This window comes from Chrysochloris asiatica, unplaced genomic scaffold, assembly GCF_000296735.1.
Source record: "Chrysochloris asiatica unplaced genomic scaffold, ChrAsi1.0 scaffold00223, whole genome shotgun sequence".
Taxonomy (NCBI): domain Eukaryota; kingdom Metazoa; phylum Chordata; class Mammalia; order Afrosoricida; family Chrysochloridae; genus Chrysochloris; species Chrysochloris asiatica.
Genome location: NW_006408741.1, coordinates 4,803,374 through 4,816,551, shown reverse-complemented (window position 1 = coordinate 4,816,551; position 13,178 = coordinate 4,803,374). Strand labels below are relative to the sequence as shown.

General features: G+C 48.9%; 1 protein-coding gene across 1 annotated transcript; it reads left to right on the top strand.

Annotated features, from left to right (window-relative positions):
* Nucleotides 1–3,348: 3,348 nt before the first annotated feature.
* Nucleotides 3,349–9,729, top strand: PHF13 (PHD finger protein 13). The gene is made up of 4 exons (XM_006873106.1): nucleotides 3,349–3,680; nucleotides 6,016–6,117; nucleotides 8,450–8,984; nucleotides 9,410–9,729. Exons 1-4 carry the CDS (start codon nucleotides 3,642–3,644, stop codon nucleotides 9,634–9,636), a joined length of 903 nt encoding a protein of 300 aa, XP_006873168.1. The 5' UTR covers nucleotides 3,349–3,641; the 3' UTR covers nucleotides 9,637–9,729.
* Nucleotides 9,730–13,178: the final 3,449 nt, after the last annotated feature.

Genomic DNA, 13,178 nt, shown 5'->3' with positions numbered 1-13,178 from the left:
ATGATTCTGAATAAGTGCTTTCTATCATTTGAAGTTTGAGTATCGGTTTGTAGGATGAAAAGGATTTATTGTGTGAAAAAATATATACATACCATAGGCTGTGATACAAAAATAAAACCAGACAACAACAGGTGGTGAGGATATGGAGAAATTGGAACCCTTATCAGTTGCTGGTGGGTTTGTAAATGGCACAACCACTGTGAGGAAGTGTGTTGTTGTTAAGTGCATTTGAGTTGATTCTGACTCATAACGACCCTGTATAGGGCTTCTGAGGGGCAGCTGGTGGATTTGAACTGCCAACATGATGGTTCCTTAAAAAAGCTAAACATAGAATTATATGATTCAGCAATTCCCTTCCTAGGTATAGGCTCCAAAGAATTGAAAACAGGGATGCAGACATGTACACCAATGTTCATAATAACCAAATGATAGAAACAACTTGTGTTCATCAACAGAGAAATGAGTATGTGTTACCTCTTTATATTCTATATAATAGGGTATTGCTTAGTCATAAAGAGAATCCTGGAGTGGCATTGTAGGCTAAGCACTGGACTGCTAACTACAAGTTTGGTGATTCAAACCCACCAGCTGCTCCTCAGAAACTCTATACCAGTTGGAACTGACTTGAAGGTACTTAACAACAAAGAACAAAAGAGAAACGAAATTCTGATAGATGCTGCAATGCGGATGAATTTTGAAAACAGTTTGCTGAGTGAAATAAATAACTAAGGGACAAATATTGTATGGCTCCATCTATATTGAAATAACTAGGATAGGCTAGTATACAGAGACCAAAGTTTATTAGTGTTTACAGGGGTGAGTGAGTAGAGGAAAAGGAGAATTCTTTTTAATAAAAGCTCAGGTGACACCGAGCTTTTATTAAGGATGATGGGAAAATTTGAAAACAGATAATGTTAATGGTTGAACAACATGATAAACATCAGCGTTGTTGTTTTTCTTAGGTACTGTTGAGTTGGTTCTGTCTGACTCATAATAAATCTGTATACAACAGACTGAAATATGGCTTAGTTCCTGCATGAATATTACTGAAATATACATGTGAAATATGCTGGAAAAGCAAATGACTTGTTACATGTATACCTACCACAATAAACAAAACTATACCTTAGGGAATAATGACTAGTTGTAAAAATAATTTCATCGCTAATAATTATTTATATCTTTGTATTACCAATAGGAGGATTTCCTCTTTAACTGTTTCTTTGGCAGAATAAGTTGCTTATGGTGAATCTGACCCTGGGCAGTACTGGCTAGCTAATCCCATGACATTTACTGTGACCACAATGATCAGAATGGCATTCCAGGACTCTGGCTAAAGCACCTGAATATGACAGTTCTGTAGGAAACTGTTAATGGTGTGATGACAAGACATTTTCAATGTCTGTTTTTATTTTACTAGCATTCTAAAGCTTTTTAAGCTTTTGCTATTTACCTATTTACCCTTTGCTATTCACTTCTGTTGTTGTAATGTGCCGTGGAGTTGGATCCCACTCATAGTGACCCTGTACAGGGTTTCCAAGGCTGTAAATCTTTACGGGAGCAGAAAGCCTCATCTTTCTCTCGCGGAACAGCTGGTAGTTTTGAACTGCTAACCTTACGGTTCGCAGCCTGATTCGTAACCACCTCACTTTACCTCTAGCAAAGGGTAAATAGGTAAATAGAAAAAGTTTAAAATCTTTAGCTATTTACCTCTAGGAGTCCTGGTGTGGCGCTGTGGGTTAATGCGCTAGACTGCACAGTTTGAACTGCAAGGTTGGTGGTTCAAGCTCACCAGTCGCTCCTTGGAAACCCTCTAGAGGGTCGCTATGGGTCGGAGCCGACTCGACAGCACTTAACAACAACAATTTACCTCTAAGGAGCCATCCAACAGGCTATGGCAGTATTGAAATAATACGACAACCATCACAGTAAACTATGATTTATTGAGTTAGGCAGTAAGTTTAAAACTTTATGGCTTAGAAGTATTTACTAAGATAAAACTAGTGTCACAACCACTGGATGTTTCCATAAGAAATTTCTTGATCATTTTAATAGCAACAGTCAACTAATCTAGCATTCACTGCCACTCAACTATCTTGTCTTGAATGAGTTCTAACAACCATTTCGATTAAGTATGCCTAGGAGTTAGCTTTCTAATTTTAAACTTGCATGCTACTCTTCTTTGGTAAAACTTGTCTTCAAAACTACCCAAATAATGTTATTCTATTATCTGCATTTTGTATATAGATTTTTTCCTTTCATACTTGTACTGAAAATATAAAAGTATGTCAACGTTCTTTTGGGTAAATTCATGAGGACTGTTAATGTCCAACCAAGTGTTTGAGGGTCCAACCCTTCATTACATACAGTTGTAAAGTACTCTGCAGCTCCGCATATAAATACTACAAAATCCTCAATTAAAATATCAATGAACAAAGTAAAAGTTAACACCAACCACTGCTTATCCTGCTGTTTGCAGCTTGCTCTCAACTGCTGTAACCCTATGAAAAGTATATTTAAAAAATGATTCAATGAAACAAACTGGAAGGGTCCCAACGTGATGGGAAGAAAAGCGGGTTAGAGCAAACATCTTCCACAACACTGACAGCCTAGGTAGAGTTTTTATAAACGCAGTAACCTGACACCCAGAAGGGAACGCTACCAGGGAATGAACGCTAGAAGAACCTCAAAGCCTCCCAATCCTGCTTGGCCTCGCACCGCCGTGGTCGTGGACTCCGCGGCCAGCAGAGGCCGAAGTTAAAATCCACAGACGCGAAAACAAGTTTACACCCTCACGGTGCCGGCCGGCGACTCCGCCTTCGGACAGGGAAGGCCGAGCGGCGGCCCATATATTGGCGCCCGCCATCCAGCCTCTGGAACCCTAGTCCACAAAGGGGCGCGAACCTCAAGCCACTGAAGAGAAAGAGGAGGTGCCAGAGGGTGCCCTCCGCAGCCGCCGCCCTTCGCTACAGAGGCCGCCGACCCCGCCCCCACCCGTTCAGGGACTCCCGCCGCCCGCAACAAGGCGCTGCAGCTCGCGCCGCCCCTCCCCCCTGTCGCCCCAGCCGGAGCGAGCTTCCGCACCTCCCCCGCTCGGCCCACTAGAGTCCCGATGACACCTCCTCCAAGGACGGACAGCAACAGCACAGCTTTATGGGTGTTGTAGTCCTCGAGGAGGGCTTTGTGCGCCACAGCAAGGGACATGAACTACGACTCCCATAATGCCATGCGCACACATCAGAACCACGCCCCCTTACCAAAGGCTTTTAGTTGTCCACAGACTACATTTCCCGATAACCCACGCGGCTCTCCCGCCCTCCCGAGACACGAGCCGAACTGGGCGTCAGGTCGGGGAGCCGGTCTGGTTCCCGCTCGCTGCCGCCGCCGCCCCCCGCAGCGACTCTCCCGCTTCGACCGCCACGGGAGCAGCATCCCGACACTCCTTGTCTGTGGAGCCGCCAACCAGGAGCACAGAGCCCAGGACGCGACACGCCGAACCCCTAACACCTCTAGCCAGGGCGAACCCTCTCAGGAACGCCCTCGCCTTGCGCCTTGCGCGACTGCTGGAGCCCCCAGCCCCGAGCGGTCCGCGTCCGCAGCCCGGCTCCTCCACTCTCGCAGTCGCCGACCCCCCCCCGAACATGGACTCTGACTCCTGCGCTGCTGCCTTCCATCCGGAGGTGAGTAGGGGCTGCGCCCCGATCGCCTCCGGCGTCCCCATCGCTAGCCAGCGTCCCCATGGGCCGGACCCCCGTCGGTCGTGCGCCGCCTCCCCTCCCCCAGCTTTTCTCCGCCGCCCCCCAGAATCCAGCCCCCGCCCCCCGCTCGGCCCGCGCCCGTCCTCCCCCCGGCGTCGTCTCAGCGGCCCTTCCCGGACGCCTGCGTCCCCTCCCAGGGTGGCCGCTCTCCGTCTCAGAGCCTGGGACCTGTTAGTGCTCCCAGCCCCCTCTCCGGCCTGTTTTGCCCCCTCTCCATTCCCGGGACTCGGTCCGGCCGGCTACTGCCGATCCGCAGTCCGGTGTCTGGGAGGAGCCCGCTTCCCTTCTCCCGGAGGGGAGCACGGCCCCCCCAGGCGGGGATCGGCTCAGCGCGGCCCCCGCGGCGCCCCTAATCCTGAGGACCCGCGCCCCGCCCCCTGACTCTCGCGGAGCCAGATCGTCCCCGCCCCCGCGGCTCTTGGGGGTCCTCGGCCTTGGGGCTGCGGCCCCACCCCCTATTGCCCCCACCTACTCCTCATCCATCTGCCCCCCCACGCCATACTCCCCCGCCCCCAGGCACGCTCCGCCCCCCACCCGCGGGCCCTGCTCGCTCCGCCCCGGCTAGCCCACCCACCCCTTCCGGGGATCGGCCCTTAGACCCGGCAACCCTTTTGCGGCTTAGTTCGGGCTCCGGACCCTCGAAGCCCTCTCTACCGGGAGCATGCGAAGGCCGGAGGTGGGGGGCAGGGAGAGAAGGGGAGGCGGCGCCCACCTTCACTACGCGCCCGCACCCGGGGGCGGCGCATGGCCCCTTCCCGGGACCCCGCAATCCCGCTGGCCGCCCGCACCCGCCCTTCCCCTGCGGTGGGCCCCGCACTTTCCGGGCCGAAACGGCGGGGGAGCGGCTTCCGCGAGCGGGCGGCGGGGCGGGGGCCCGCTCCGCCATCTGCTTTTCCTGATGGAGGGCGGGCGCGGCTCGGAGCCCCTCTAGCCCTCAGCGCCGGGGCTCCCCACAAGCACCGCCCCGGCGGGTCTAGGTTCTGTCTCCGACCACGTCGTGTTTGGATTTCTAACGCACTTTTGCACGTTCTCCGCCGCCGAAATAAAACTTCCCGAGAGTTTTGGGACCGAGCTTAGTCCTCAGAAGCAGCCAACAGGGCCGGACCTCCGTGTCCCCAGGGGGCGGGGGCAGGAGCTGGCTCTGCAGGGAGCGCTGGGGTTCCTGCTCTGGTCGACTGTCCTTTGGTCCGATCGCAAGAGCAGCGGGGGAGTAGGTGTGCTAACCCGAGTGGACAGCACTGGAGTAAACGAAGCCACAGGGTGAAAACCGCTGCCTTTGTGGACCGCCTTCCCAACACATTTCTCTAGGGGGGGGCTGTGATGGACCAGCCGCATGAGCCCCCACTTCACCACTTTTTCACTCCAGCAGGCCGGTTGGCTCCAAGACTCTGGAAGTGTTAGCTGAACCATAAGGATGGGAAACCATAAGGATGGGAAACGGGGGGCTAAAATGGTGAAAGAAAACCTCAGTAAATAGACATGTCGAAAAACGGAATAAAGCACAGTTGTTTTGCTCTGTAGCTAATAAGGGTTCTTTCTACCTCTTAATCTTACATTCCTCGGAAGAGAGAAATACATTCTTGTTACGGGAGTTTCTAGATAGAGGGGGCACAGGACACATAAACCCAAATCTCTAGTATTCCAGCTAAAAGGTACAAATAAGACTTAACAGGAAAACTTAAGGATGCTTCATTGAGTCAGGAGACATTTGAATGCCTGGTGTTGCAGCGGTGGAGGGGAGCAGAACATGTCCTTAAAGAGAGAGCTTGGCAAGAGGAGAGGAGGCCTCAGTAGCCTCCAGGCTGAAAGGGTCTCAGGCCTGAGTAAACCCTGAAGGGTAGGAAACAGTTGGTTTTGAAATCACTTAAAATACTTAACTTACAGCTGCAGCAGGGGCTTATTTTCAAAATGGAAAATCTGTAGCAAAAACTTAGTTATAAAAGCTCTAGATAGGACTGCAGAGACATAGATAACACAAAGTGCCACATGAATGCTGAGAAACAGACTTATACAAGCTTTCATCGCCTATCCAGTTTCCCGGTATTCTTGGCATTGAATCATAATACTCCTCTTTTTAGCCTTCTGGAAACAGTGCTACTTCTTGACCTGAACTTACCTTATCTTGTTTTTAGTGTGTTTATAATCTACTAGTGCATTTTTGAGTGATTGACAATAAAACCTCCAGCTTGGCTAATTGTGTTGCTCTTTCACATGTAAATGTCTGCTTTCAAACACATGTTTTCTGGTCTCTCCCCAGGAGTACTCTCCCAGCTATAAGAGACGCAGAACTGTGGAGGATTTCAACAAATTCTGCACCTTTGTCTTGGCTTACGCTGGCTACATCCCTTATCCAAAAGAGGTAATCTTCAGCGCTTTCTAGACCTTCATCTCATCAGCTCAAGGGTGACAAGGCAGAGGCCTTATGCCTGACCACCTCGTGCTCTTTAAGTAGCAGTGCTGTTGTTATTGGGTGCTGCCAAGTTGAATTTCTACTCATGGCAACACCATGTGACAATAGACTTACCCCTGGGGTTTTTGAGGCTGTAATCTTTATAGGAACAGATTGTGAGGTCGTCAATTTGTTGTTGTTAAAAGTGCTGTGCATTAAGTTCTGACTCATAGCAATCCTGTATAGGATGTTTAAGGTGTGACTGATGGGATTGAATTGTTGACCTTTTCACTAGCAGTTTAGTGGTTCTCCTACAGTGCCACACCAGGACTCTGAGGCCTTTGTTAAGTAGAAATTTGTTGCTTAGAAGCAGACCAACCAGGAAAGTGCTTCCAAAAACCATCACAGAAAATGCAGGCTTACTTAGAAATGATAAAAAGCTTTGCAAATAATATATTTGTATTGTTGGAGTAGAACTAGACTGCAAGGTCGATGGTTCAACTCCACTAGTCACTTCTTGGAAACCATAGACAGGGTCGCTATGAATTGGAATCAGCTCGATGGCACTTCGCAACAACAGTAATACCGCCGCCGCCACCAGCTTTCACCAAGTTGGTTCTGCCTCATGGTGACTCCATGTGTGTCAGAAAAACTGCAAAGCAGATTGCCAGAACATTCCTTTTTGTGGGTTTCAACTATCAACTTTTCAATTAGTGTTGAGTACTTAGCCATTTGTGCCACCTGGGGGCTTAATCTGGCGCAGCGCTGTACTTGCAGTGATAGTACGTAAGTTCTTTATGAAAAGAACCCTAGTGGTGCATTGGTTAAGCACTTGGCTGTGAACCTAGAGGCAGGGGTTCCTACACATCATTTACTCTGCAGTCTGTTTTCCTGAAAGATTGCTTATGGCCTTGGAAAACCTGTGGGGGGGCTGTTGACTCTGGTATTTGAGTTGGAATGCAGTCAATGGCAGTGGGTTAGGTTTTGTTGTGTTTTTTGTGTGTTTTATTTACCCCATGGAACCCTGGTGGCATAGTGGTTAAGTGCTCATCTGCTAATGAAAGGGTTGGCGAATCGAACCCAGCAGCTGCTCCATGGGAGAAAGATAAGGCAGTCTTGATAAAAATTTAGAGTCTTGGGAAACCTGGGAGCAATTCTGCTCTGTCCTATAGGGTCGCTGTGAGTCAGAGTTAACCCCACCGCAATGTTTTTGTGGAGTTTATTTACCACCGCTTTACAGATAAGGAAACAGGAGCAGAGAGGAACTTGAAGCTGAACCACCAGACTATATGGCTCTGGGTTCATACTGCGTTGCTTCTCACTCAGCGTCCTGTTTGCTGTGTAAGCCACAGGAGAAAGATGACTTGGGAACACATGGGCTTGCGACTTTTTCTATGTTGAGAAATGAACAGGACAGTGGACCACGCTGCCATTCCATTCAGTTCCTGGGACTTCTTTCATATTGTACTAAATTTGAAGGAAGCAAAGCATTCAGTGATTCTTAGAGGAAAATCTCAGCATTGGTTCATAATTTCCACTTGTCACATAGGTGGATAATTCTGCTTTGTATCAAGCCACCATTTGTAAATTTGTAAATTGTTGGTTCTGACTCATAGTACCCTGTATAGGGTTTCCAGGGAGTGACTGGTGGATTTGAACCACTGACCTTTCGGTTAACAGTCTAGTGTTTATTTTACGGTGCCACACCAGGACTAGAGTGCAAAGAGTGTCAGGGAAATTTCAAAACTAATTTAAGGTCACTTAATTAAAGGATTCATCCCTTAAAGGAGGAGAGGACAGCAAAGATTTTATAATCAGGGAAAGATGAAAGCCATGTGAGGAAATATTTTCAGTGTTTGTATCTGTGGTCATCTGTTGAGCATCCTATGGCTGTTGGGACTGGGGCTGGGGGTTCAGGGATGGAAGGCAAATTCTCTCCCCAAGTCAGGGTAGAGAGTCCTTCTCCCAAGTTATTGGTAAGCGCAGTTGAGACAACTCTTGACACATAGAAACCCTATATAGGAGTGACTGGTGGGTATGAACTGCCCGTCTTTCGGTTCAAACCAACCTTGCGGTCAGGTGCTTATCGTACTGTGCAACACCAGAACTCTGTTCTCCCTGGTAAGGCTTACAACTTGACACTCTTCCTCAAGTAGAATGCTGATGAGAGCTGAGAAGCTCAAAGTGGGAAGCGCCTACCACCTGGTTGCGAATGGCCTGGAAGCTAGGCATTAGGCCAGCTCTGAGTCTAGGACTGGACAGGATAACTGGAACTTCTGTCTTTTTGTCTCTGCCCTTCCAGGAGCTGCCTTTGCGGAGCAGCCCCAGCCCTGCCAATAGCACGGCTGGCACTATCGACAGTGACGGATGGGATGCTGCATTTCCCGACATCGCATCTTCTGTGCCCCTGCCTGTCTCTGACCGCTGCTTCAGCCACCTGCAGCCCACCGTCTTACAGCGGGCTAAGCCCAGTAACTTCCTCCTGGACAGAAAGAAAACTGACAAGCTGAAGAAGAAGAAGAAGAGGAAGCGGAGGGATAGTGCTGTGCCTGTCAAGGAGGAGTACATGGGGGGCTTGTTGAAGCTGGGAGCCACCGACCCATATGTGGAGAACCCCACGAGTCCCACACTGCAGGATATCCCCCAGGCTCCCAGCGACCCCAGCTCGGGCTGGGACTCTGACACGCCTTCCAGTGGCTCTTGTGCCACAGTGTCACCTGATCAGGTCAAAGAGATAAAGACTGAAGGCAAACGGACTATCATCCGGCAGGGAAAGCAGGTGGTGTTCCGGGATGAGGATAGCACTGGCAACGATGAGGACATCATGGTGGATTCGGGTGAGTATCCCTGAGTGACAGAGGCAGGGTTTTCAGAGTTGTTCTCTGGGGTGTGAACACCTGCACCAGGAATAGTGGGGGTCCTACAGAGGGTGTGATGGCAAAGTGTATCCCACCATCTCTAGGGAATACCAAGCTAACCCAGTAAGGGACCGATCACAGAGAGACAGATGAGGTGCCAAAGCAAACCTCAGAATGTAAAAATAGTGTAGTTTATAAGTAATCATCTCATGGGTAATTCCTGGTTATACAGCATATCAGAGAGAATGTACCACCGGTGAGTGACAGTTGAAATCGTTCTGTTTGTGGAATAACAGGCCTCGTGGCAGCTCGGACGCTTTGCCCCATTGGAGTATTGGCTTTCTTGATGGAGAGGGAGTAGGAAGAGTTGATGTTCCTTCTCTCATGTATTCCTTGCTCTTTAGATGATGATTCCTGGGATCTTGTCACCTGCTTCTGCATGAAGCCATTTGCTGGCCGCCCCATGATCGAGTGTAACGAGTGCCACACCTGGATCCACCTGTCGTGTGCGAAAATCCGCAAGTCCAACGTTCCAGAAGTGTTTGTCTGCCAAAAGTGCCGGGACTCCAAGTTTGACATCCGCCGTTCCAACCGTTCCCGAATGGGCTCCCGGAAGCTGTTTCTGGACTGACTGTTGGCATGTGAGGAGACTGGGCAAGGAATTGGAAGGGACTATGGGCTTTCTGGCCCTTTTCTTAGTTGAGCACAGAAATTTCAGCTCTGGTGTGAGCAGACCTCTGCCATCCAGGTGCCTAAGCAAAGGATAGGTTGTCCATGGTCTAAACTGTACATAACCAGGGATGAATAAAATCTTCATTGGCCAAAGCTGCTGCTAGAGCGGTGTTCTCTGCAGTGGAAGTGGACTGAACATCCAGGCTCAGTGGGGTTGGGTTCAGCAGAAAATGAGGGTACAAGGTATTGTGAAACTTTGATAGTATTGTTAACAAATTTCCCGCCGATTGGAACAAATGCTAGCTGTTATTCTCTGCTTCCTCTGTGTTTGGGAGTGGAGGTCTTCAGTGTCCCCGGCCTGTCACGTGAACAGCCATACATGTAAGCTTTCTTGAGTGTGAGTCTTCTACCATAAGTATCTGTACAGCAACCATGAAAGGCTCTTTCCCTTGTGGTCCGCCCTCTTGACCTGCCTCAGCCACCACAGAGTCTGCTAGCCTGAGTCCTCTGCTCTTGCTCTGATGACCCCTGGGGTGGTGGGCTAGCTAGTGATTGATTTCTAGGTTTTCTCCCGTTCATTAAGAGGGATGGTATGTTGCCACTTCTCTGTGGAGAGGGGGTTGTTTGTGGGGTGAGGTGGCCTGTGTTCATAAAGCAGTTAACCGTTTTGCACGATGTAAAAAACCTGTCTTTTGCACGATACAGCCAAAAGTGTTGGCCAAGTTCTTGCTAGGTGACCCCTTTTTCTCCAGTTCCTGTCTGAGGGGCCCAGGCAAGCTGTTGTCAAGTTTGGGAGCAGGTAGGATTTCTCATCATTTCTTTCCCTCACGTTTATTCCAGTGGCAACATAAAGGCAAGGCAATCACTGGGACATTCACATGTCCTTCTATGTAATGGGTTCAAGACAAAGAGACCTCTACTGGAGGCAGTTGTTAGTGTGCCCTTCATTCAGGCTGGGCCTGCTGGTTCCATGGGGGCAAGGTCAGGACTTCGATCCTGGTTTTTTGGGGGCTTGAATTGGTCAGTAAGTGATACAATGCCATTAGTCCTCCTTTAGGAATCTTCCATTGAACTGTGAAGAGTTTGTAGGTTCAACCAGGATTCTGGACTGGGGAGACCCCTGTGTGAGCCAGCAGGAGGGAAGACAGGGTGGTGGGCAGTGCCCCGAACCCTGGTGGTACTGTGCTTGAGCAAGGTGAGGAGGGGGGCACTCCAGATTTTCCTGTCATTGACCTCGCCCCCAGCAGTTCAAATACTTGTCCTCAAAATGTTTTATTTGTAAATTGATGGGCGTGTTCTCATATTATTGTTTCTTTTAAGGCACGAAAAGGGAGACTGTTGATGTTAGTCATATTTATTTGCAGCAGAACAGGCTATAGTCTCCTTGCTGGGTGCTGCCCACTGCATCATAGATGCCCCAGGCAGGTCTCTCAGGCAACTCCTCCACCTTTTTTCAAGGGCCCAGGTGGTTGAACCTTACAGCGACTATCAGAACCTGGTTTTTGTCCTAGTGTCTCTTAGGCTTGTCTAGTCTTTTTAAAAAAAAAAAAATCCGTCGCTTATATTTACATAAAAGTAGAAATCATTTGCAAAACCCAGTTTATTATACGATCCTTCAGCGAGAAGTTCTGCTGTGGAGGAAACCGTGAAAGTTGGTTTAGAGACAAGCTTCATACCAGATAATTGTGTGACTGACGGAGACAAATGGTCAGGACACGGTGGAGAGGAATTTGCCAAAGATCTGCCCGTTGCCATGGTCTGTTCATTGTCTTAACCATGAGAATAACCAAAGTTCCCAAGTGGGTTTTCTTCTTCTTTTTTTTTTTTTTTTTTTTTAAAACTCCACAGTTTTAAACGTGCATTTAAGAATTTGCATGATTTTAGTATGAAAGTTGTTACCACTGGCAATTGTTAAATGCACAAGAAAGTTCAATGCCTAGAGATGCCTCTATGAAAGGCATTTAGGTGTTCAGTCATCTCAGTTTTTCTTTCCCTGACATTCTTTTAGCAGTCTTGTCTCTGCGGGTGGTGTCTAAGAAGCAGACACCTCAGTTTTTGTGTTAGATTGAGCAGGGCAGCGGCTATTAGCTTCTATACGCAAATTTGGGATGCTCATGTAGGTGCTCCTGCTTGGCAAGTGACATGAGGGGAGGGAGAGATCTCACCCCAAAAGTAGGCTCCTCCCATTGGCTTTGGCCTGGTGAGACATTTAACATCGGTTACATAGTTCTGTGTAATTTTAAAGTTTATGTGTATAAAGCGAAGCTGTTTCTGTGAAACTGTATATTTTGTAAATAAATATTGCTACTTTGAGGTTCGTGTCTAACTCAGGTTTGTGTTTGCTGTAAAAGCATTGTATTTCTGTCTGCTCCCAAACATGATTACACAAAGACAGTTGGAAGTTCAAGTTTGAGTTTCATTTCTTGTTAAAGTGCCCTTGAATGGTTCTGACTCTTAGTGACCCTATATAGGGTTTACAAGGAGCTGCTGTGGGTTTGAATGGTCAACCTTGCAGTTAGCAGCGTTTATCCTAAAGTGCCTCACACCAGGACTCCAAACTTCATTCAGTTCGATGAAAAATTCCCACAGCCCTTAATATACTATTTGGATAAATTCTCAATTACAGTATGAGTAGAACTGAATATTGTTCAGTTTCTTCCTCAAATTGTGGATTCATTTCAACCCCAGGGGATAAGCCTGCTTTGTAGAAGCTGGTGGCACCTTTTGTCTCTGCAAACTGAAGGCCTAGTCACTTGGTCATTGGCGTTTTTACACTTTGGGTTCCCAGTCCCCTGTCTTACCCCCAGAGCTGTCTCTTAGCCTCCAGGCTGGGACTGACTAGTTACTAGTGTTTCCTCCAGTGACATAAGAGGAATGCAAACCTTTCAGAATCCTGAAAATGCTGGCTATCATGGCTGTTGTGCCTTTTCCTTGTTTCCAGTTGTCCAAGACTTAGGGGAGTACAGGTGTGGTTCTGGACTGCAAAGTTCGTTTGAACTGCAAGATTGGCAGTTCAAATCCACCACCCATTCCTTGGAAACCCTATGCAAGGTGGCTGAGATGGAACCTGCTCCACTGTACTACAAAGACTTCAGCATGGCCTTGAGGCTCCCCTTGCTAGCAGGGGAAGACGGGACTTAAAAGTGAACCAGGGTGAAACTTGCTCTGGGCTGTTCTTTTCCGGATTTCAGGCCTGCCTTATATCTGGGGCTGAGAGCACCACTTGACTAGGGGCCCTGTGGGCATCCATCCTGGGGCTGGAGTTGAGGTAAGTTCTTGCCTCAGAGCCCAGCCCAATTATTTCAAGCAGTCTGCTGGCCCCGCCCCTTTTCCAGGTCCCACCCACAAGCCTTGTTAGCCATGTTCCACCCTCAGGCCTCGACGGCCCCTCCTACAGGCTCCCTACAAAACTCGCGCTGGTCCCGCCCTTCAGGCCCGCTGCGCCCCGCACGCCCAGGCGCCGCCATCTTTGTTAGGGGCAGTAGGGCTTGTCACCTGGAG